Source organism: Anser brachyrhynchus, assembly GCF_964034855.1.
Source record: "Anser brachyrhynchus genome assembly, chromosome: Z".
NCBI lineage: Eukaryota > Metazoa > Chordata > Aves > Anseriformes > Anatidae > Anser > Anser brachyrhynchus.
The window spans coordinates 63,630,837-63,653,825 of record NC_137697.1 but is presented as its reverse complement, the minus strand read 5'-3'; the positions used below and the strand labels follow the sequence as shown (position 1 = coordinate 63,653,825).

The 22,989-nt window shown below is 43.3% G+C and overlaps 1 protein-coding gene across 3 annotated transcripts in view; it reads left to right on the top strand.

The window, feature by feature from the left end:
* The first annotated feature begins 1,762 nt into the window (after nucleotides 1-1,762).
* Nucleotides 1,763-22,989, top strand: part of LVRN (laeverin) — a 42,135-nt gene continuing 20,908 nt past the window's right edge. For 2 of the 3 annotated variants that reach the window (XM_080574910.1, XM_080574912.1), the window contains exons 1-10: nucleotides 1,763-2,428; nucleotides 10,873-11,015; nucleotides 12,246-12,385; nucleotides 14,577-14,703; nucleotides 16,647-16,801; nucleotides 18,185-18,298; nucleotides 20,509-20,652; nucleotides 20,970-21,035; nucleotides 21,171-21,236; nucleotides 22,336-22,508. In XM_080574910.1, the coding sequence (XP_080431036.1) occupies nucleotides 1,794-2,428; nucleotides 10,873-11,015; nucleotides 12,246-12,385; nucleotides 14,577-14,703; nucleotides 16,647-16,801; nucleotides 18,185-18,298; nucleotides 20,509-20,652; nucleotides 20,970-21,035; nucleotides 21,171-21,236; nucleotides 22,336-22,508 (1,763 nt within the window). In that variant the 5' untranslated portion in view covers nucleotides 1,763-1,793. Of the gene's footprint in view, nucleotides 2,429-9,993; nucleotides 10,158-10,872; nucleotides 11,016-12,245; nucleotides 12,386-14,576; nucleotides 14,704-16,646; nucleotides 16,802-18,184; nucleotides 18,299-20,508; nucleotides 20,653-20,969; nucleotides 21,036-21,170; nucleotides 21,237-22,335; nucleotides 22,509-22,989 lie in introns of all 3 variants that reach the window. The other variant, XM_080574911.1, reaches the window with a different exon arrangement.

Below are 22,989 nucleotides of genomic sequence, written 5' to 3'. Positions count from 1 at the left end.
CAGCAGTTTCCTGGCAGTGAGAGGGAGAAGATGCCTTCTTGAGAAACCCTGAGAACATTCCTATGCAGTCATTCCAGTGACGAGTGGTGGGTCACACAGGTGTGAGGTCTGTTAGTGCAGGGCTGCGGGTCTGGGGACCTCCAAGGAGTGCCCCATCCTGTGGCGATGTTGCAGTTTGTTGGAGCTTGCTGTGAAGCCTTACAGCAAAATAACGGATGTTGCCAGGCATGCTGGAAGAAAAGGGAGAAGTTGTCGATATGCAGGGTGAAGAGCAGAGGTGTGCGAGGCATATGGAAGGAGAGGAGGGTGAGAGGATGGAGGGCGGAGTGGAAAGAGCACAGGCCAGAAACAGAGAGACAGAAACAGATCCCTGGCATAGTGGAAGGGAAGACTGGGTTAAACGGCTGGTAAATGAGAACAAAATGAGGAGAGAAGCACAGAAACAGAAATAAGCACACACAAAGTCACCTGAAAGACAGCAGAAGCAGGTGGGGCAGTGCAGGAAGCCCTCCTGTTGGGAAGCCAGTGAGTAATGGTAGCACAGGCACGGGGAAAGGAGGACAATGAGGCAAGCCCTCAGCCAGCGGGACAGGCTGGCAGAGGGGTCCCCAGCATCCCTCCAGCAACAGGCAAACAGCAGGTGCTGGGACCAGAAGCTTTCTTTGTTTGGTGGCACAGAGCTGTCCCCGAGACACACAGTAGCTAGCCCTGCTGTGCTCAGTGGGAGGAAAGCGATAGCTGCCTTGTGTGCATGACCACGGGAAGGGCATCTCTTTCAGTTAACAGATATATATTATCAGGAGGGCTGGCCTTCAGTGAGGTCGTGGGTGATGGTCTTTAGCTGTCTCGGCTTTACCTGCGGTGGCAGAACAGAGCTCAATACCTAACCCAAACGCCTCGGTTTTGCAGGCATCGGGGGCAGATTTGGTGTCGGGGGGCGGCTGTTGTGCAAACCACCAGCCCAAGGAAATGGGCTTGGTTTGAAGAACAACAGCAAAGAGGAAAAAAAAAGTGAAAAAGAAAGAGGAAAAGTAGAGGAGGGAAAAACTGCCTGCCATCCAGATTTGGGAGTGCCCGAGGCTCTGGCACGCAAGGGCTGCTGCCCCGGCTGCTGTGGGGCTCGCGGTGTTTTAGGGGACGAGCTGCAACCGAGCAAAACCAGCGGGCAGGGCTGCGGGAAGCGACCGCGACTGAAGCTTGGGCTCATCTGCCGCCCCGTTTAGGTACCGCTCCGGGTCAGCAGCGCCGCACGGGTCCCCCCGACCCATTTCGGGGCAGTCGGCGTGCACGGAGCGACGGGGGCGTCCATGGTGTGGGCAGAGGGGGCGCGGAGAGAAGCGAGGGACCACCCCCTACCTTCCATCCCTATCCTCGCCCCCCTATCCCCATCCCCACCGCTGTCCCCATCCCCATCCCTATCACCGTACCCGTCCCTATCACCGTACCCGTCCCTATCCCTATCCCTATCCCTATCCCTATCCCTATCCCTATCCCTATCCCTATCCCTATCCCTATCCCTATCCCTATCCCTATCCCTATCCCTATCCCTATCCCTATCCCTATCCCTATCCCTACCCCTACCCCTATCCCTATCCCTATCCCTATCCCTATCCCTATCCCTATCCCTATCCCTATCCCTATCCCTATCCCTATCCCTGTTCCCGTCCCCGTCCCCGTCCCCGTCCCCTCCCCATCCCACCCCCTCCAGCCGCAGGTGCCGCCGCCCCCCGCACCGCCCCCCCGGCTCCGCCGCCCCGTAAGTACTGGGCGCACCGGGCGGCCGAGCAGCCGCGATGGGCGCCCGCGGCGGCTCGGGGCTCTACGTGGGGCGCCGTGCGGCCGCCCTGGTGGCCGCGGTGCTTCTGGCCCTTCTGGCCGCCCTGCTGGCCCTCGCCGCCCTCTACGGGCGCTGCCGCGGGGAGGAGGCACCCCCGGCGCCCCCCTCGCCCCCCGACGGGACGGCCGGAGGAGCCGGTGTCCCCGGGGATCCGCCGGGGGTCCCGTCGTGGCGGCGGCTGCCCCGGCACCTGCTGCCGCTGCACTACGACCTGGAGCTGTGGCCGCGGGTGCGGCCGGGGCAGGCGGGACCCTTCTCTTTCGTCGGGCAGGTGAACATCACGGTGCGCTGCCGGCAGGACACGCGGGCCGCGGTGCTGCACAGCGCCGGGCTGCGCAGCCGGGGAGCAGCCGTCCGGGGACCCCTGCCCGAGCCGGGAGACGCCGTCCGGGGACCCCTGCCCGATCCCGGCGCCGCCGTGGAGGTGGCGGGGCTTCGGCAGGAGGCGGCGGGAGAGGTGGCGGTGCTGGAGCTCCGCGGGCGGCTGCGGGCCGGGCGGCGCTACGTGCTGCAGTTCGGCTTCCAGGGCCGTCTGGAGGAGGACCTGGACGGGCTCTTCCTCACCCGCTACACCGACCAGGGCCGCAGCAGGTAGGCGGCACAGGCGGCGGATGTGCGGAGACGCGGGCTCCCGGCTCCACGCCCGACTGCGAGGGGCTGCGGGTTGCGCGGTGAGGGAAGATGTGTCACCCCAACACCGTCCCCAACACAGTCCCCAACCCTGTCCCCACCCCCGTCCCCAACCCCGTACCCATCCTCGTCCCCAAATCCGTCCCCATCCTTGTCCCCATCCTCATCCCCAATCCTGTCTCCTCCATCCCCATCCCCATCTCCATCCCCATCTCCATCTCCGTCCCCATTCCCAACCCCGTCTCCAACCCCATCCCCAAACTCATCCCATCTCCAAACCCAACCCCAACCCCATCCCCGTCCCCATCCCCAACCTGCTGGGAACACTGCCCAGCACCTCTCTCTCCCCCCCATCCCCAGTCCTCTGCCTCTTGCCCTGTGGGAGCGGGACGGGGGCGGTGTGAGCCTGCCAGAAAGGCCATCACTCAAGTCAGGTTTTTGTCCTCGAAGCAAGGCTTATTTGCTTATTTTAGTTGGGAATCTTCTCAGGGTGCTTTTCATTCTGAATGTGAAATTTCCTGCAGACAAGTGAAGCTTAAGATTATGATTTCAATAGTTCTGGTTGCAGGCGAGTTTCTCAAAATAGACGCTTAATGTAGGGGCAGGAAAAGTGCTTATTTTAAAGGTTCTTCTAAGTACTTATACTTAAAGGTACTTTGTAATAATTAAAGACGCGGTGAATTGCTGCAGGACATAAAGCAAGTCAGAAAGGAAGCTAGAGTTAAAATTCAAGTGTTCTTGGCTCTCAGCCCACTGATGAGTTCACTGAAGTAAACTCCCTCAAGCAGTTTGTGGAGCTCTGAACCCACCAAATAATGCTGAGTTACCTGCAGGATCCATACGTGCATGTCACTGTATCGGTACTAATAATCACAAGCCATGAAATAAATAGTTTTTATTGAAACAGAACAGAACTGTGTGACTTCTCTGTAGCAAGTAGTAGCCTTTTTTATTTTAAGGAGATAAGTTGATTATCCTTAGAGAAAAGCACAGGATGTTACTAAGGGATTTTAGGAAATAGATTTCTATTTATTTATTTATTTACTTATTTATTTATTTTTTTCAGTTGCTATCTCTTTGTTCACTGATTGTCAGGTATATTTGTGCAACTTTTGATTTAAGGAAAATCCCAAATGCTTTGCCTAGCTTTCATAATTAAAAAGAAAAAAAATCTAAATAAGAATGAAACAATCATTTAATCGTTTAATACTGTGTCAGTGTACTTTATGGTGCCATATTAATTCAGACAAAAACTAAAAAACAGTGAATTAGACTGACATTTTTCAATTCATACTGTGTACAATTCAGAGAATCCAAAACAAACAAATATTTTTAGCTATTGTCAGCTTTGCTGCCACAGTAGAAAATAAGAAAAAGTATTTTAATATCATTAAAATAATGTGTACCATTTGATTTCAAGTTGTTTAAAGGATTTGTGGCAATTGTTCCATTTAAGTCTTATCTTATCTTGAAGCACTAAGGAAATGTGAGACTGCAGTCTAGTTTAAAGAGATGCCAGTGGTGTTCAGACACTGAAATAAATCAAAGGAAATCCACTGATTGCAGATAAAACATATTGTTTTGGTTACTTGTTCCTGCCTGCATTCCTGATGTTCTTGAATGGATTTTGCATATCTTTCTGCTTTAAAAGGGCTTTCTCTGAATCAAGAGTATGCAACACTACCTTGTTATTTTTTTTTTCCTTTGCAAAGAACGAAATCATCACTTCACCAGCAGTTTCCTAATCTGATGGGGTCCAGTTACACTGAAGGGGTTTTGCCATCCCCATTTTGGAGGAGGTGCATTGTAAGGAACATATTTTGTAAGCTCTAGCAAGCTGTTAATGATGGAATAAGCTGTATTCCAATGGGTTATGTAGATCAGGAACGATTTACAAACATTCAGCGTCTTTCCACTCCAGGATGCAGTACAAAGCCTGTACAAAGTACTATTCTGCAAGGAAACCACTACCTCCTGCGGACAGCCCTGTAGCTCTTCCGCAGGGACTTGTACCTGGCTCCGTCAGACCTTCAGGATCTAATTCCTGCACAGGCTTCTGACTTCAGTTTGTAACTGAAACCACCAGCTGCAGCAGACAATGTGCTGTTTATTTGCGGTCAAACAGATTCATGTATTTCTTGCATGCGCTAGAAGTTTTAGTGGTTTTGTAATTTGTGCTTCTGGAACCACTAGGGACCTCTCATTTCAGAAGAGTTTGGGCACAGAAGGGCGAGTTTTCAGTAGACAGCTAGATCCTAAAGAAAAGTGAAGTCCCTGAAATCTGTGCCTGAGCTTTGGCACCTCCTGCTTTCTTGCTCAGATGCCCGCATTGCTCTTGGCGGGCTGGTATAATTAGCTGTTTGACATGAAGAGCTGTTTATTCCCTGTCCTTCCAAGTCAGAGCAGAAGTGCACTGGTGAGGCTGTGAGGAAAAGCCATTTGCAACGAGAACTCCCTACTGTTTTCAGAAATGCTAGCCTCACCTCTATGGAAGGCAGAATAAACCAAAACCCAAACTTCACTGAATTTCCAGAAATTCACAGAAACACAGAAACTGTTCACAATCAGATTGATCATTGGAGGCTGTGCATTATTACTGTTATTGACAATTTGTACTATCCACTCAATCAGGTCTTACACATGAAAGAAAATTCTTGAAAAATGGAAGCACTACGTATTAATGCCACACTGTCCATGTCTACAGTGACTGCAACAGCAAAGGAAGTGAAAAAGGAAGATGCCCTTACTTCACCAGCACTAACTTCACCCATTGTTGAAATGGGAATCTGTGTTCTGCAAATAGCTGGGAGAGTCATGCCAGGGCCAGGGTAGGCAGAAAGACCATCTTTGACCTTCTTCTTTAGCAGCACTGGTGCAAACATAAATAGTGCAGGAGGTTAGACGGAACATCATCCTACATGCTGATACTGCACTGCTGTGATCAAGCTCATTGCACGCTGCTCCAGGCTTAGCAGGATAACTGTGAGTGTGCTGTAAAGTGTGGGCTGTATGTGCGCTGGGCTTATGTGGCAAGGGTTTGGTAGCAGGTGGGCTGCAGGGGTGGCCTCTGTGAGCAGAGCCCAGCAGCTGCCCCATGTCAGAGCACAGCCAGCTCCACCTGCTCCAAAAGGGACCCGCAGCTGGCCAGAGCTGAGCCATGAGAGACACTGGTTGGGCCTTTGGGAGAGCAGAGTTAAGGAAGGGAAAGAAGTGCTGGGCAACAGCAGCTGGGAGAGAGGGGTGAGAGCCAGGCCTGCAGCCCCCAAGGGCAGTGCAGCAGGAGGGCAGGAGGTGCTCCAGGCATGCAGCACAAGTTCCCCTGCGGCCTGTGGAGAGGCCCCTGGTGCAGCAGGCTGTCCCCCTGCAGCCCATGGGTCCCACATGGAGCAGATCTCCACGCTGCAGCCCGTGGAGGAGCCCCCGGTGGAGCAGGTGGATGTGGCCTGGAGGAGGCTGCGGCCCATGGAGAGCCCCCGCAGGAGCAGGCCCCGGGCCGGAGCTGCAGCCCGTGGAGAGGAGCCCACGCAGGAGCAGGGGGTCTGGGGGGAGCTGCCGCCCACCCGGGGGGGACCCGTGCTGGAGCAGTTTGCTCCTGGGGGATGGACCCCGTGGTACGGAGCCATGTGGGAGCAGTTCTTGAAGAGCTGCTGCCTGTGGGCAGCCCCCGCAGGCTCAGTTCGGGCAGGACGGCATCCCGTGGGAGGGACCCCACGGGGAGCAGGGGCAGGGAGTGACCAAGAAGGAGTGGCAGAGGTGAAGTGCTATGGACTGACCACAGTCCCCATCCCCTGTGTTCCTTGGCGCTGCTCAGGGGTAGGAGGTGGAAAAGAGTGGGTGGAGGGAAGGTGTTTTTAGGTTGCTTTTATTCCTGGCAGCTAATCTAGTATTAATTGTAAACAAATTAAATAAATCTTCCCCAGCCAAGTCTGTTTTGCCCATGATTATAATTAGCGAGTGATCTCCCTGTCCTTGACCCATGCATTCTTTCTTCATGTTTTCTTCCCTGCCCTCCTGGGGGGTTCCCCACCTGGTAGGGGGTGAGAAAGCAGCTGGGTGGGTGCCTGGCTGCCAGCTGAGGTCAACTCTGCAAACGTAGTCTTATGCAACTTCTGTACAAATACATGGCTGGGTATGGCTGGTGTTAAAAGGAATTCCAAAATGTGATCAAATGCAGTGTTTGTGCTGATTTTTAGCAGTTCCTGATGCACCAGCTACCAGAATGATGGAGAAGGGGGGTTAGAACAGCAATGACACAGTTAATTGCACTTTACAGCAGGGAACCTGAATGTTTCAGTTCTGTTTCATATAAATAATTGAATAAGACCATCAAATTCATGCAACAGAAATCAGAGCAAACAACAGGTTTGGTGTTTTCTTGGGTTGTGTGTTAGCACTGAATACCATTTGCCTGAAAAAAGGACTAGTGGGTCAGCCATTGCACAGAACAGGATTCTGCTCACTGTAATACCCTTGTACTTTGAGCCACTTCAGGGTTTGCTAAATTATTTAGTTCTTACATATTTTTAAAGTGAAAGAAATCAGATCTAATATATGTTAGCACAGAAAAATATCATACTATTGTATTGTAATATTATCAATATTACAAATAACATCACCTGAATGAGAAAGCATTTTTACAAGAACAACTTCTTTTGCATCAACATGACACGTTTATTTTACAATGATGCTGTTTTTTTTTTTAACAGGTGAAGCAGTGTTCATGAGGTATTTATAAACTACACATGAATCATGCTTCATTTTTCCCTTTCTTGTTATTTTCACTGACTGAAAATAATAACAATAAAAAAGTATAGTATAAATTGTCAAAGCTTTAGTCTAAGAGATCCTGTTATATGTTTGCTTCTCTTTATTTAAAAGTAGCATGTCTTTGATCTTGTTTTATAAGAAGAAGGAGGCATTATAGGATAATTAAGGAAGAAAAAGAAAACTATGCACAAAGGTACAGGAGCAAGAGAGGAACTTTTTTTTTGTCTGCTTATGCAATGTTAAGCATTGTTGAAAATGAAATTCCTTTTGGGTAATTTGCTTTGTGATACAATTATAACGTAGAATACAGTTTGGTATTAATTCAGTTCATGATAATACCTTCAACATTTTTTTTTTTAAAACAAGGAAAAAAGATCCCCAATGATGACTCATTCTGAAAAATGATATGAGGTAATGCGTGTGTGAAATGCTAATTATTTGTGTAACATGCATGAAACATTCCCATTTATCTTTTCTATTGGGAGACCTGCTGAAAAATAACATTTAAACTGTCCTCAAATTTCTTTTTTAATGTTGATGCTTTAGCCCACTGTCTGATATTTTGTGCTCCTGAATAAAAATTTCTTGTGGGCAAATTTGCCATGTGTATGTGTTAGTTTCTGCTGGCATGGTGCCTGTAGAGGCAGTGGTGTCTCTGGTGCTGTGGAGTTTGCAGTCATGAGGTTGCTCCATCTTTTCTAGAATGAAAATCAAATGCGCAACAGCATACTCTCCTGCATGGGAACACAGTGATTAGGGAAAAAGTATTTTTGTGACTGCTTCCTTTGATGAAGGCAGGGGATAGCCACTTTTGGTGCTTGTACACCCCAAGCAGAAAGTAAAGTCATGTTGTGTCACCGGGCATCACAGAGGGGAGGTGACACAGCAAGGCAGCTGGTGGCTGGCACAGCAAATGCATGACTGCAGGGAGCCAGGTCCATCAAGGACATCTGCACTGATAGGCAAAAAGTAAAATATATCATGCTGCTTTCTCATGTTAAAGGGGGCATTGTGGTCCTAGCAGTCACCTGGTGACTGCACATGTTCCACGTGGGTTCTTTTATAGGACATAAATTGTATTGTGGTACAGCATCACAGCATGTCTGCTAAATGCAAAGGGTACCATGTTTTGAGAGTACAGTTGCTTTGAGCAGGGTTAGGCAGCACAGCTGTGAAAAAGGCAGCAGCCAAACATCTTTTAAAATACATAGATTTAGCAAGGGCTGATCTTGGGAATGGGACAAAAAGAATTGCTGGGTTTTGCCAATGGAAACAGGAAGCTGATGGCATGGCTCCTGGGGTCAACTTACACACAATGCAGTACATATTCTGTGAAGTGGTGTACATATAAATGGAAAGCTAAGCCATTCATTTCAGGTACTGAAAAAGGGAATCTCAAAACGTGGAACCTTAGGTTCATGTCCTCATGTCTTGGACATGGTTCAGTGCTGTATATCACAACCAGGTGCAGTCATGGTGTGCACATAGTGTGGATCTGCACTGCAGGGCTGACTTGTTATATACTGTTACTTACTGTATAAATACTTTCCTGGTGGCTTCTGTCTTGTTTGGGATGACTGTGCTAAGTGTGAACCTCTGTGAACCTAGTGTTATGGAACATCTCCGCTACAACTGAAAAATACTGGCCCTGTGATAGCATCCGGGTCACTGGAACAAGAGGACCATGCCATCCATGTATCCTCTCCTGGGACTACTTGGCTCAGTTTTGAAGTCTTCAGAACTTTCTGGAATGTTTAATAGTTGAAGTTTATGTGTTTGCCTGCCTGTTCTGCTCAGTTTTAGCACATGCATCACTGCTCCCTTCATTCATGTGTGTAGAAGTATGATTCCTATGGAGTCTTCCTTGTTGCCTTTGGGTTGATAGGTATGGGGCTTTGAGAAACATTATAGTCATATTCTTTCTAACACCTGGTGAAGATGCCTTGACATAAACAGCCCACATCTATAATTCTTTATGGAAACTTTGGCCACTAGGCATGGTGATTCCATCATCGTGGCCACTGGACATCTTGATTCCAGCCACTACGTCACAAAAATTTGCCCCAAATGGGTCAAAGCTGCACAGTGTAAGGTAGCAAATGATCTTGTATATTTTCCTGTGTTTGACAGTGCAGTGGGACATTCTTCTCTGTGTGGTTTGATAAAATTGTGCAAGTGCATCTATTCACGGTTACCTGAAATATACTATGTGTACAATTTTTTATTAAAATGCACCATTAAAATAGGACAGCATGCATTAGGTAAGAAGATGTATAGAGAGATTGTAATTAGAATCATAGAATCATTGGCTGGAAAACACCTTCAAAATCATAGTGTCCAGCCATGCCCCTACCACCACTATCACCCACTAAACCATGTCCCTAAGCAGCACATCCAACCTTTCCTTGAACACCCCCAGGGACGGTGATGCCAACACCTCCCAGGGCAACCCGTTCCAGTGCCTGACTGCTCTTTCTGAGAAGAAATGTCTCCTCATTTCCAACCTGAACCTCCCCTGGCACAACTTGAGGCCATTCCCTCTAGTCCTATCACTAGTTATCTGCAAGAAGAGGCCGAGCCCCAGCTCCTCACAACTTCCTTTCAGGTAGAGAGCAATAAGGTCTCCCCTGAGCCTCCTCTTCTCCAGACTAAACCCCAGTTCCCTCAGCTGCTCCTCACAGGACTTGTGTTCCAGGCCCTTCACCAGCTTTGTAGCTCTTCTCTGTACATACGCCACCACCTCCATGTCCTTCTTGCAGTGGGGAGCCCAAAGCTGAACACAGTACTCAAGGTGCGGCCTCACCAGAGCTGAGCACAGGGGGACAATCACCTCCATGGTCCTGCTGGCCACACTGTTTCTTATACAAGCCAGGATGCTGTTGGCCTTCTCGGCCATCTGGGCACACTGCTGGCTCATGTTCAGGTGAGCATCAACCAACACCTCCAGATCTTTTTTCTCTGCACAGCTTTCCAGCCACTCCACCCCAAGCCTGTAGCACTGTGTGTGGTTGTTGTGCCCCAAGTACAGGATCTGGCACTTAGCCATGTTGAATCTCATCCTGCTGGCCTCTGCCCATCGATCCAACCTGTCTTGGTCCCTCTGCAGGGCCTTCCTACGCTGCGGCAGATCAACACTTCCCCCCAACTTGGTGTCATCTGCAAGCTTACTGAGGGTGCACTCAATTCCCTTGTCCAAGTCATCAATAAAGATATTAAAGAGGATGGGACCCAACACCGACCCCTGGAGAACAAATTATGATGGTTGGCTCTGTATCACTTTTGAGCACTTGCCTGCTATGTGCAAAACTTTAATCAACTCTGTCTTAATAACCAAACTAAAAAGCTTAAATATTGAAAATTGGGAGCTTTTTCCAGATATTTAAAAAAACAAACAAACAAACAAAAAACAACCCCAAACCATAAACTAATTAAAAAAGACTGGTTTTCTCTAGAAGCATCCAAGCTGAGCTGTCTGCTAGGTGTGGGGATTTGATCAAGACTTGAAATAATAAAGGTTTCGAAACCTGCGTATCCATGTGATTAACTTTGTGCTTTGTATTTGGCATTTTAATGCACAATATATTGATTTTGATCAACTGTAGCATGCTGGATTTATCCTATTTGTATTTTCAATATAGCATGCTGATTGCTTCCCAACTGGAACCAACATATGCCAGGACAGTTTATCCATGTTTTGATGAGCCTGCCATGAAGGCCACATTTAATATCAGAATTATCCACGACCCAAGCTATGTGGCTCTTTCCAACATGCCTGCTATTGGTAGGTAAACAACGGTAGACTTATGTTTGTTTGTTTGTTCTTTGAATTACCTTAAAAACGGTGAAATTTATCTGAACAGGCTATAGCTTTATCATCTGATATAACAGCATTCTTTTGCCTGTGGGCTAATACCTTGAAAATGTGAAGAAAATCTGTGTCTATGAACTTAAATATTTGGAGAGAGTTATTCACAATTAGTGTCTTTGATGGCAATAACTCCATGCTGCCAGTTGTGATGTGCACTTCTCTGGTTGCTGGAGGCCATGCAGGGCTTCATTCTTACCATTTACTGCTGTGTCAGCATGTCTGTCCTACTGCATGACTTCTGCTTAAAGCAAAACAGCAGCTCCAGTATGCAAAGCCTGTAATTGTGGTATTAAAGGACTGCATTTCATTCTAAGCTGCTTTTAAGATGTATTTACATCATATGAAAAAGTGTTTTAGCATGCAGAGAGACTGCAGCCTCCTGTGTGTGTGCAGAATAAGGATAACAGGACTATAATGCTCTGGAAATGCTCCTTCTGCCCCTTGCTGGGATCTCATGTGAGATTCATGTTGGGTATAAGATTCCAAGCAAATTCCATAAATTACTGTTCTTACTGGACTCTGTGGGATCTCTCACCCCCCTTCTTAATGGCTTTTTTTTTTTCCTGCATTTCAGTGCCATGATTTTAATTTCACCTAAATAAATTTCAGCCATAAAAAGGAGAGTTTGAGATTTGCATAGAAGCAAAGTAATTTAGGAATTATAATGGATGCGATGTCTGTGAGAATTGCTTGGAAGAATTTTTTTCCCCTAAGAATCTTGTCCGTTTTCCCCCACATTTAGAAGGAAGGTATGTGAATAAGTACTTCATAGTTCTCAGGTACACATAATCTATATTTGAATTGTAATATATTATACATTTTAGAGATATGCAGCATGGGATGAATTGTCCACAGTTCGTCCACATCCTAACACTGACGCAGTTTGATATGCTTCCAAGACTTTAGTAAAGAAGTTCAAGAGTGGATTTTGGATGTTTGAATGAAAGGTAATGACTGATATATGGTGGTAGCAAGAAGTTTGGCTGCTTGCCTTTTACCAGAAGCATATGAAGTTAGTGCAGAAACACAGCATATCAAGAGAGGTGTAAAAACAACAATAACAACAGACATGCAGAAAAGACTAATTCCTTGTTTGTTTTGGAAGAACAATAGATTGACTATTTCTTTAATTTGTTTTTCTAGACACATCTGAGATGAGGGACGAAAACGGAAGCCTGTGGACTGTTACTACCTTTAACACTTCGTTGAAAATGTCAACTTATATAACTGCTTTTGTGATTTGTGATTTTGATTATGTCACCAGAACTGAGCGGGGAAATGAGGTAAATATTAGGCTGCATAACACATTATAGCAGTTTACGACAGAAGTTGGCTCTGTGGTGCATCATGTGCTTTAGAAGATATCAGAGACATTAACTGTGTTTTCCATTCCAAAAAGTATTTGCTTATGTGGCAAAACTGCTAACATTTATCTTGCAGATATTTCTGCAGAAAGCTTTCCTTTGGAACAATTAATTTATTATCCTGAGCTGATCATTTCATATGTGCCTACAGATACAAATCCAAAAGTAGGTATGTGTTCCATGTTAAGACTTTAGGGGCAGCTACTCTGCAGAGGGTGATGTTCAAAATTCAGAATCTTGTTATCTTCTTAACTCTCTTGGTTGGAAAAAAATATCAGTTTCCACTGCTGTGACAAATCATTGAAGTGCAGTGCATTGTTGTTCAAAGCCATTTAATGATGTCTGTCATGAACTCAGTACAAGCAATACTCTGCTCCAAGCCTTTTTTTATACTTCTATTTTAACTGTTTTATTTATTTATTTATTTATTTATTTTCTCTGCAATGAGCACATTTTTTAACCTTTAAAAGTGTCTGTTTTGTGTTTGAAGCTTTTTCGTCACTGAGGATTCTGTTTTCCTCTTCTACTACAAGGGCCAAATCATCTTGATGGAAGCTGTAAAAAAATAATACAATGGCACTAGGTGTTTGGCTTTCCTTCTTTTGTTGAAAGTGAACAGGGGAGAGATGTAACAAGTTGTCCCAAAACAAAGGGTGAAGTCAAGCATAAAGCCCTACACTTGCTACCCTTCATAAATGAGATCTTGGTGCCAGCTCTGTGATTAGTTCACTGTCATCCTACTACAGAAAGGCAGGACAAGGTGAGAGGACAGTGCAGAGGTATAGCAGGAAGCACAATATAAGCTTCTTTTTAAAGCGAAGATTGGACATATATGTCATATCTGCTGTCCCCTGCATAAACCCTGTTGGGCGCTTTTGTCTCTGGCTGGTAAATTTGTCTTGGACAGATGTCTCCTGACAATAGTGAGCAAAACAAAACCTTAAAACTAGTGTTCTTTCAGAGCAAAAAGGCACCACCCATGCTGTTAGGGGTAAGAGGGTATTTTGACCCCAGGTTTCAGAGGTGCTCAGTTTATGCCTCCACAATGTTTGTGTAAGCATGTTCATTGTGTCTGTTTTATTATTTCCAGTAAGTGAATTACAACCAAAAACATGCGTATTATATTTCAAAACTCATACTGGGATTAGGGTTTTAAGTCTGCCCATTATGTTTAGGTTTTGTAAAATGAAGAGATCTGGTCTTTGAAACCCCTCTGAAGCCTTGGCTGAAAAGAGGGGCTCAGAGGCTGAGAATACTTTGTTGACTGAATATGCTTTATTTTTTCCCTTGTAAATTAAATCCTGATGGTTCCCCAACTGTGCTATTAGGGTTTGGCTCTGCAGCTCCTTGTGAAACCCTGTATTGAGTTTAGGTGCAAGAAATGTTGAGCTTTTGAGCTGCTAGGCACCTGGGGTCCTTGTAGCCAGAGGTACATGATGGAGACATAAACCTCTTCTCAGTCTGCTCCATCACTTTGGGCAAACAGCTGCCCTCTTCAGTACCATGACATAGCAAATGGGCACTGGAAGGGAAAGCTTGCAGCTGCTGTCTCCGTTATTCAGAGGTACAGGGGTCTTCTGCTCAGAGGTTCCTCCCTCTCTAGCAGCAATGGGAAACCAGTTTTCTGTTTCAGGCAGTAAGAAAGCTCAAGAGGAGTTTAGTATGTTCAGATAGCAAAAGCTCTCTGAACTTCCATTTCTCTCTCTTTGGGAAAATAGTGGAAGGTCTGCCACCAATGCCCACTGGCTGGAATACATTGGCTTAAGATGTGTGGATCTGAGTAGTTTTACAGCATCTTGTATTTAATAAAAGAATAATTAGGAATCCAATTGCTCCAATCATCTATAGTTGGATTCAAGTCTTGGCCCTTCTGAAGTGCTGGATCTCTCCTTGATTTTTAGCAGGATTAGGCTCTGGGCCATATTTTGTCAGGTCCAGCAATATGTGGGCTGGGATTTTTTTTTTCATAAAAAGCTCATTACATGATCTGGTGTGGACAGACAGCATATTCAAACAATGATTCATAGAAGAGAAGCAAAGAAAATGAAAATATTAGGGTTGCCTGAAATAATGCTTCCTTTTTTTTTTTTTTTTTTTTTTTTGATTGCAGATACGTATTTGGGCTCGGAAAGAGGCAGTTAAAAATGGGTATGTTGACTATGCTTTAAATATCACAGGCCCAATATTTTCATTTCTGGAAGATTTACTTAACATCAGCTACCCGCTGCCAAAGACAGGTGAGATTCATTATTTTCTTAAGTGGACCAGAAATAGCTGTTGATGGTATAACATTTATAGAAACAATGGGTTCTCTTGCAATATTCTCTTCTTATAACTTAATGGTATAAAACCCTTAAGCTTTAACTCACTGAATTCTCCTTTCTGCACCATGACTCTTCTTAACCTGTCATTCAGCACCCTTGTCTTCACACCAAGCTCATTCTTTAAAGTAACATTTCCTAATAAAGTGGCAGATAGGGCTACAAAGTGGAAAAGGAGTTGTTCAGTCATTTAGTCTATGCATCCCAGAAAGAGCCATGCCAAACAAGGATGCTGGAGTCCCTGAGTATGCCTAATAAAACCTTGCTTACTGTAACACACGCTTCCCCAAAACATTCCTTGCTTTCTTCAGTGTGTCCTCACCCGACTGTTGAGCTGGCTGTATGTTCATGAACATTTCTCCCTGGAAAAAGATTCCCATAGGAAACATAATTTCTGTTTAAAATCGAGTTAAGTCACTTCAGTCGAGAAAGAAGGGTGCCATCATGTGGTCCCACTGTGCAGTTTGCTGCTCGTATCTGGACTCGCAGAGGCTTCATTCAGCACAGATGTCATGAGGGAACTTGCTCTGTTACACAAATTGCTAGGACTTTGAAAGCACAGAAGGTAGAGCTTATCTGATGTGAGTTGCGGAACTGCCCATGATCTTGGCAGATCGTAGAACTGGGGGAGAAGAATTTCCTCCCTTTCTTGACTAGATAGTGTGCTTCTTTGTCAAATCTGTATTTTGGCACTTGAAAGAAAGAAATTTTCATCTGGGTAAATGTAATATATGTGTTTAGAATAAAATACAGAATTACTCACTGCACTTCCTACGTAGAATGTAATATATGCAGTTGTTGCTTTTTTAAAACTTTATTATTTTAGTAATCATGCAAGATAACCAAGGACTGTAGACAATTATTTTTCACTGGTGAATTCCTCTGTTTAGCAGCAGCATCAATATGTTGATTAATTGCTATAAAAATATTACAAAAGTGGTGTAGAGGAGCAGTATCACTGATTTCCTGTTAGGTAGTATTACAATTTCACAGAATGCTGTTAATACTGTTACAGTCCCTGCAGTAATGCAATACTGCATTTCAGCTGCTTTTCCCACTGACTTTCCTTGAAGTTCTGCTTAAAAATCAGTAGGATTAGATCTGACAAGAATAGCTTCTTGTAAATGCTAGAGATTTCTGTCGCAAATTAAAAATGCAAACCAAAACATAAACACATTTAAATTTGGGGATATTTATGGATTTGTTTTCAGCTGCTTTTAACCCAGTTAAAAGTGAGCTCTTTCACCCCAAGCTGGCTTTGTTGTAAGCCTGCAGTGATAAGCCTGGCTGAGATACAGTCTACTTCACTTGGATTCAGTGTCATGCACATGTTAACTGAGTAGATTTTGGATTGGAAATGGCCCATGGTCTGCTGAATTCCAGTACAAGATTTAGTCTGCTTCAAAAACACTCCATGTACCTTTTGCAAAGTTTGTTCTCTGCTACGGAGTTCAAGCAGTATATCCTCCTCTGAGATCCTTGATGTTCATCCAGGGCACATCTCCGTTTCCTCCAGCTCCCACATTTGAACTGGAAAACTGCTCCCTGCATAGGTAGAATACAGCCTTCATTTTTGTTCAGAAATGTTCTGTGTACAAGATACAGGACAGATGTGGGCTTTGCGGGTATTTATTATACAGCTCCCTGAAATAGTGGCAATCATAGATGAAAAATGACACGGGGAAATTTTGCAAAGTATTTTCAAGGGTGTTGCCAAAATATAGCAAAGAAAGGATAAAAATATACTATCTTTTAACTGCACACTGAATACTTCTCCAGTGTGATCATAAAATCATGTGAGCATTTAACTTCCAAAAATTTTTAAGATACATTTTTTTTTTCTGTTTGAATCAATTTAGATCTGGTTGCACTGCCTGATTTTGGAGCAGGTGCTATGGAAAACTGGGGGCTAATGACTTTCCAAGAATCATCACTGATGTACCTCCCAAGTGATAAATTCACAAGCAGAAAGGCAATGATTGCCATAATTGTGTCACATGAGCTAGGACACCAGGCATGTGGTAAAAAATTCTGTACATTTATTTGTCTATAAATTTTTTTCCTTCTGTTGCTGATGATGCAGTCACTGATTATTGACAAAAAATAGTGACTTAACAGTAGGGGATTTTCACCAGAGGGTTGAAAGACTATTCGTGTGATCTTTTGTTCTGCTGATAGATCAATATTAAAAGCAGATTTTGTCATATTCTGTCATAGTATAGTCTACATACCAACTGCATATGACTCATTGATACAAAACTGTTAACGGACTACTTATATTTTTATCTTACACAGTAACTGAATGCCATACTAGAAGATACTGTAGGGAAGTAGGGATGACAGTACTGTCTATATACTGTATACTTGGTACCTCAATGTGAGAAGGAATGAGCTTCTTAAGGGCTACCGCATAGTGGGATTGCATGTACATATTACAAATGGAATTTGTTTTTCTGTAAGAAAGCCCGTGATATCATACAGCAAATGAAACATGAACATATTTTAAACTTTCATGGAGATTTTCAGAGTTGTTTCTATTTGATTTGGAATGACAATGCAACTTCACATTTTTTTTTTAATTAACTACATTTAATTTAGTGTTCTTTGCCAGAAGAAAGCACCTAGTCAACAAAGTTAGCACAGGAGTTTAACTTGGCTAGTACACTTGTATGCCCTTCTGACAAGGTCTGTAACTTTTCAGACCTTCAAATGAGCAGATTGTCTTTATTGCAGGCCAATAAAATAAATGGCAGCACTTAATTAAACTTTAAAGTAAAGCTATAGTCCAAGCTTTTAAGAATTAACAAATAAAGTACAAATCTTCAAATGATCATTTTTTTCTTAAATATGAACTGCCAAATATGAGTACATAGCAGCTGTTGGGGAAGTTTTATTGCTCACCAGGATAGGGATTTGCTGATTTTGGAAATGGTTATTTCCCCAGTTCTGTTTATTATCCCCTTGACAATTTCCTTTTGTTAAGAACATGGAAAAACAAAAGTTATTATTATTTATGAGTGACTCTTTGGAAAATGTTTTTGTAATTGTTTGATAAATGTCCTATTTTTAATTGTAGCCTGATATGATCTTTTAGATCTTTAAACTTTATTGGGAAGTATTTAAAATTAAATATAGTAGAAGACTGACATGATGCACTGATGTGCTCATGGCATGAAATTGTAGGTGAAACAATTAAAAATAACTGACTTTTGACTTTTTCTGAAATGCATTTTTTTTCTACTGAATTTTCACTATATGCACGAATATTCCGCATTATATTCGGTTGACATGTACATGTTAAATAAAGTTCCTTCAGTGATAGTGCGTGTTTAACCTACAAGAATGAAAACAGCAATCCAAAGAGATATTAAGAATTTTTTTTTTCTTTCTATTTAAGTGGTTTGGAAATCTGGTTACAATGAACTGGTGGAATGATCTGTGGCTTAATGAGGGGCTGGCGTCTTACTTTGAGTACCTGGGAGCTACCTTTGTTGAACCCAAGCTTTCACTGGTAAGTGCTAGCAGTTACTAAATTAAGTAAGCTAAGGCACTAAAGTTTCAGCATGTAGGAAGAAAAGAAAAATGCAGGAGATGGGATTTAATTAAGCCATGGGATTAGCAGCTTCACTCCCTTGGGAATGAACAGCAGCTCTTCATTCTTCCCTTGAGAGTTTCCATCAGCTGGGGGCTGTGATCATGCCCAGCTCTCTTACACCTGGCACAGAGGACCGCTAGAGAGCTGTGTCTCTGTGGTGACAAGGATATAAAGAACTGGGCTGGTGTTTTACCCCAGATCTGTGATTTAACAAACCTGTCTGTTTTTTCCTGGATTCTGAAGCTGACGGTTTCCCTCCCTGTGCTTCCAAGCTCTGTGTGTGAGAGCTGGGCACCCCATATCTCAGGTACGTTCACTGGGCAGTGTCTAAGCTGGGACATTCTACTTCATCAGGATGGATGTTTGGTTGTGGATAAGGCAAATTGTAGTGCACGTAGCCCCAGCTAATCTGATGGGAGGGTAAAAGCTCCTTCTTTCTGCCCTAATGGGAATAAGCATAAATCCCACTCTGTGTTGGAAAACTGCATCTATCATTAATCTCTGCAGCAGGAGAATGGATGCCACTGACGGTAGCCATCAGTTGAGGTGCACTCGCCTGTACACTCAGAAGTCTCTGCACAGTGCCCTCAGCCTCTGAAGGAAGGAGAAGCTCTTAGTTTGGGCAGACCTGAGGCTGTGGATAATCCAGTGTGCTTTTCATTTGGCTCAGATGGAATACCATTCGTCCCTTTCCTTCTCTAATTTGCCAAAGTACTTAATTACATGCTTAATTGAAAACTAATACAAGCATGTCCAACAAATTATTTCAGAAGGATTTTTAGGTCAGGGATGTGCTAACCTCTTCCTCTGAACTTCAACAACAGCTCACTTTATTCTCTGCAGTGCAATTATTTTAATATCATTGGAAAGTATAAAAGCAGCTGAATTTTAAATTGGAAGTAAGTCGTTGTCTCCTTTTTATTTTAATTTTCTTATTTTGAAGCTTACTCTTCTAAAAACCAGTGGTTGCCATTCTATTTATGCCTGTAAAGTAAATTTTAATACTGGTATTGGCACCTGCTCCAACCCCTGCTCAGGTAGGGCCACCCAGAACAGGTTGCCCAGGACCATGTCCAGACACCTTCTGAGGATGGACAGCCCAGGACACCGTTAGCCTTCTTAGCAGCAAGGGCACAATGCAGGCTAGTGTTGAACTTGGTGTCCACCAGGACCCCAGGTCCTTTTCTGTCAAGGTGCTTTCCACCCAGTCAGCCCTCAGCATGTACTGGTGCTGTGGCTGCACTCTGCCCCATCATCCAAACCATTAACGAAGATGCTAAGCAGGACTAGACTCCTGGGGTACACTGCTAGATACTGGCCTTAAACTAGACTTTGTGCCACTGATCACCACCCTGCTGCAAAGTGAACCTGGAAAACTATATTCACTGACTGTTAACAAAGAGAAAAACTGGTCAACAAATTTGATCCCTTTAATCAAAAGCCTGTGTCCTTCTCCCTGAGAAGAGGAAGTGCTCAAAGTGGCCTATGGTGTTTTAAAAATTTATTAGTTTTCTTTAACTAATTATGTCATTTAACATTCAGTCATAGGATGGATAATCAGCTGTGAGAAAATAAATAATCATTTGTCAGAAGGAGAACTTCACTGATTTACACCAAAGGAGCAGTTTTCCTTCTGTATTTTTTGCTGGGTGACAGCCAAAATGCTGCACAGTTAAGCCTTGCTATAATCAAGTGTTTAGTTTTTGGATTATTTTTCAGGGTTGCAGCAGGAGAAATACAGAATTTAAGAGGAAAATGTGGCATACTAATGACATACCAATGTAGATGAGATAAATGTTTTCAGTATTCAGTGTTAGTTTTACTTGCTGTTTAATGTAACTGACTTCTTCTTCCCTGAGGATTAGAGTGTAATCATCTTTGTCAGGCCCAAGCCCAATGTCATCACAGATTTAAAATTTTCACTGCCAAAAGCAGTAGCATGTGGAAAATGTTAAGATTGGGTGTAAAGTCCTTTTTACCTCAAGGGGAAGTTATGGAGAGGGAAAAGGATCATCCCTTGTTTATTGACAGGCTATTTCTATTAGTGCTAATACCATAATCCACAGTATCTACCTAAGAATACGTATTTTCTGTTCAGTTCACTTAGATTTGTCTTTTCTTTGCAGGATAAAATCTTCTATGATCATGTTGTACAACCTGTCTTAAGGGAAGACAATGAAGTAGGAGTTCGATCACTGTCAGAAAATGAAGACAAGATCAAAGGATCATTTTCATTAATTTCTCTGTTTGACAGCATCACATACAACAAGGTGAAAAAATACAAAATTCTTCCTGATTCTTGTATATTGCGAACTAACATGATACAAAGTATGTTTGAGAAGTAGAGTGGAATATCCTCTTGAATTACAATGCTTTGTAGTTTTGTCATTCAAGATTTGTTTTTGCTGCACACACAAACATATTGGGTGTTGCAAATCTTTCTCTGAAAGAAACTGAAAACATTTTTAATCACCATGAACTACAAAGCATGGGAGTAAACTAACTTTTCTGAAATAGTTTGAAAAAATACTGCAATAATAATTGCAACAATAACTGAAGTTTTCTCATAGCTTGTTTTGTACTTCAGGGGGCTTCTATTACCTGGATGCTTTCTGGTTTTCTGACTGAGAAGTTGTTTATCAAAGCTCTTAATGTAAGTTTGGAAAACTAACATCATCATCTTGATTTATAAGCTTGAAAATGGCAAGTGTACAAAGTACTGTCTGCCCTTCTGATGTTTTTTATTGAACTGTCATGAATTCTGATGCTTCTGCTTGTTTTCCTGCAGTCATATCTGAAAGAATTTTCCTTTTCAAATGCTAACCAAGATGATCTCTGGACCCACATACAGATGGTACTCATTTTATCTTCAGTATTTTGCTCTGGGGTTTGGTGTAGATCAAATGAAGGGTACATACTACTTGCAGAAGACTGCGCTGGATTTGGCTATCCTTAGTGCAGTCTTTCCCTCAAAAAAAAAAAAAATTGCTTTGCCGGCTCTCAAATAAACAGAAATGTTTATTTGGCTGCTTAACGGCACTTGAGATCAGTGCAGCCAAGTACAAGGAGTAGAGAAATGAGATGGAAAATTAGGGTCAAGTGGAGTTTTCAGGCTCATGGATCGCCTTAGCCTACATGAATTTGCATAGCCTTTGCATAGCCTTTGCATTTTTTCTGGAGCTTATGTTTTGCCAGATCAAAGAGTGTGATGTTTTGGGCTTGATGATTAAGGATGCTGATATCTCACAGATCCAGCAAAGTCTATAGTCTCACAGTTCAGCAAAGTCCAGGGCAGTAGCTCAACATTTCATCCTTTGCTTATTTTGGCAGAAATCTGAATAAGAAAAAAGGTGCTAATGATAGGTTTATTTAAAAAAAAATACAAACAAGCATTTCCCTATTCCTCTAAAAAAGGCTTTCACTGTGTTACAGAAAAGTCTTAGGTTAAGAACAAGAGTGCCACAATTTCAGATATGCAAGTCTGTCACATCTTCTATGCCAACAGATACCAGTTCACACTGGTTGGAACCCTAGCTTAGTATCTTTTTCGGAATGTCTTTGCTGTTCAGTTTGTATATTAGGCTGTAACTTAAAAATCTCTTGTCTTCTGGTAGCTTTATTTCAGCAAAATTAATAAATTAAGTCTGTCACAGCCATACAGGGGTGTAAGTATATTAACACTAAAAAGAGAAAGGTTAGCAGTCAGGTTATAAGAATGAGAAACGTCTTCTCCAAATGTCATAATTCCTGTAAAGGCTCATGCTCTCAGTATAATAAAGCCAATAACATTCTTTACACATTGATACATTGATTTGGTGCACGATTCAAAGACCAGCAAACTGCTAAGCAATTATTTTCTCTAATGTGTTAGAACAACCCCTAGATTGTTGCTAAAGCTGAATCAGTAAGTACCTGTTTGTCCTCAATCTTTCTAATTCCTGTTTCTCTTGAAGGTTGTAGATGCACAGGATGAAGTTCAGTTGCCAGCATCTGTAAAAAAAATAATGGATTCCTGGACATGCCAAAATGGGTTTCCAGTTTTAACATTAAACATAACCACTGGCACAATCAGTCAGGAACAATTTCTTAATAAAAAGAATGAAAACACCAGTACTGATTCTTACAAGTATGTTTAGTTGTGTCCTTATCGTATGTTTATTCCCTGTTTGTTGCAGGAAACTTCATTATGTTTTGACGATCTGATTTCTTAACTTTTTTTTTTTTTCCCTTGTAGCATGAACTGTAAAGTAAATTTTGTTTAAAACTGGAGTTTGTGATAGTTTTTCAAGTTGCTTGTTTCACTGAAGGTTGCGTTCCTCTGCAGCAGTGACTTCTAGCCACATAATAAAAGGAAGGACATACAGGCCATGAATATGTTTCAGGGCAGGAGTTTTGCCCCGCATTTTCTTCATTCTTCATCTCAGTTGTCCAGACTGGGGACTGGGGACCTACCTGAACCATGTGGCAGCTTCTTTCCAGTTGACATATTTCCGGTATCATCATTGTAGAAAAGACAAAGGGGTTGTTGTAGATGACTCCTTACTCAGAAAGCACTGAGTACCTGACGTGCAGCTCTAAAGCTCCTGACTGTCAGTGAGCATTGCTGA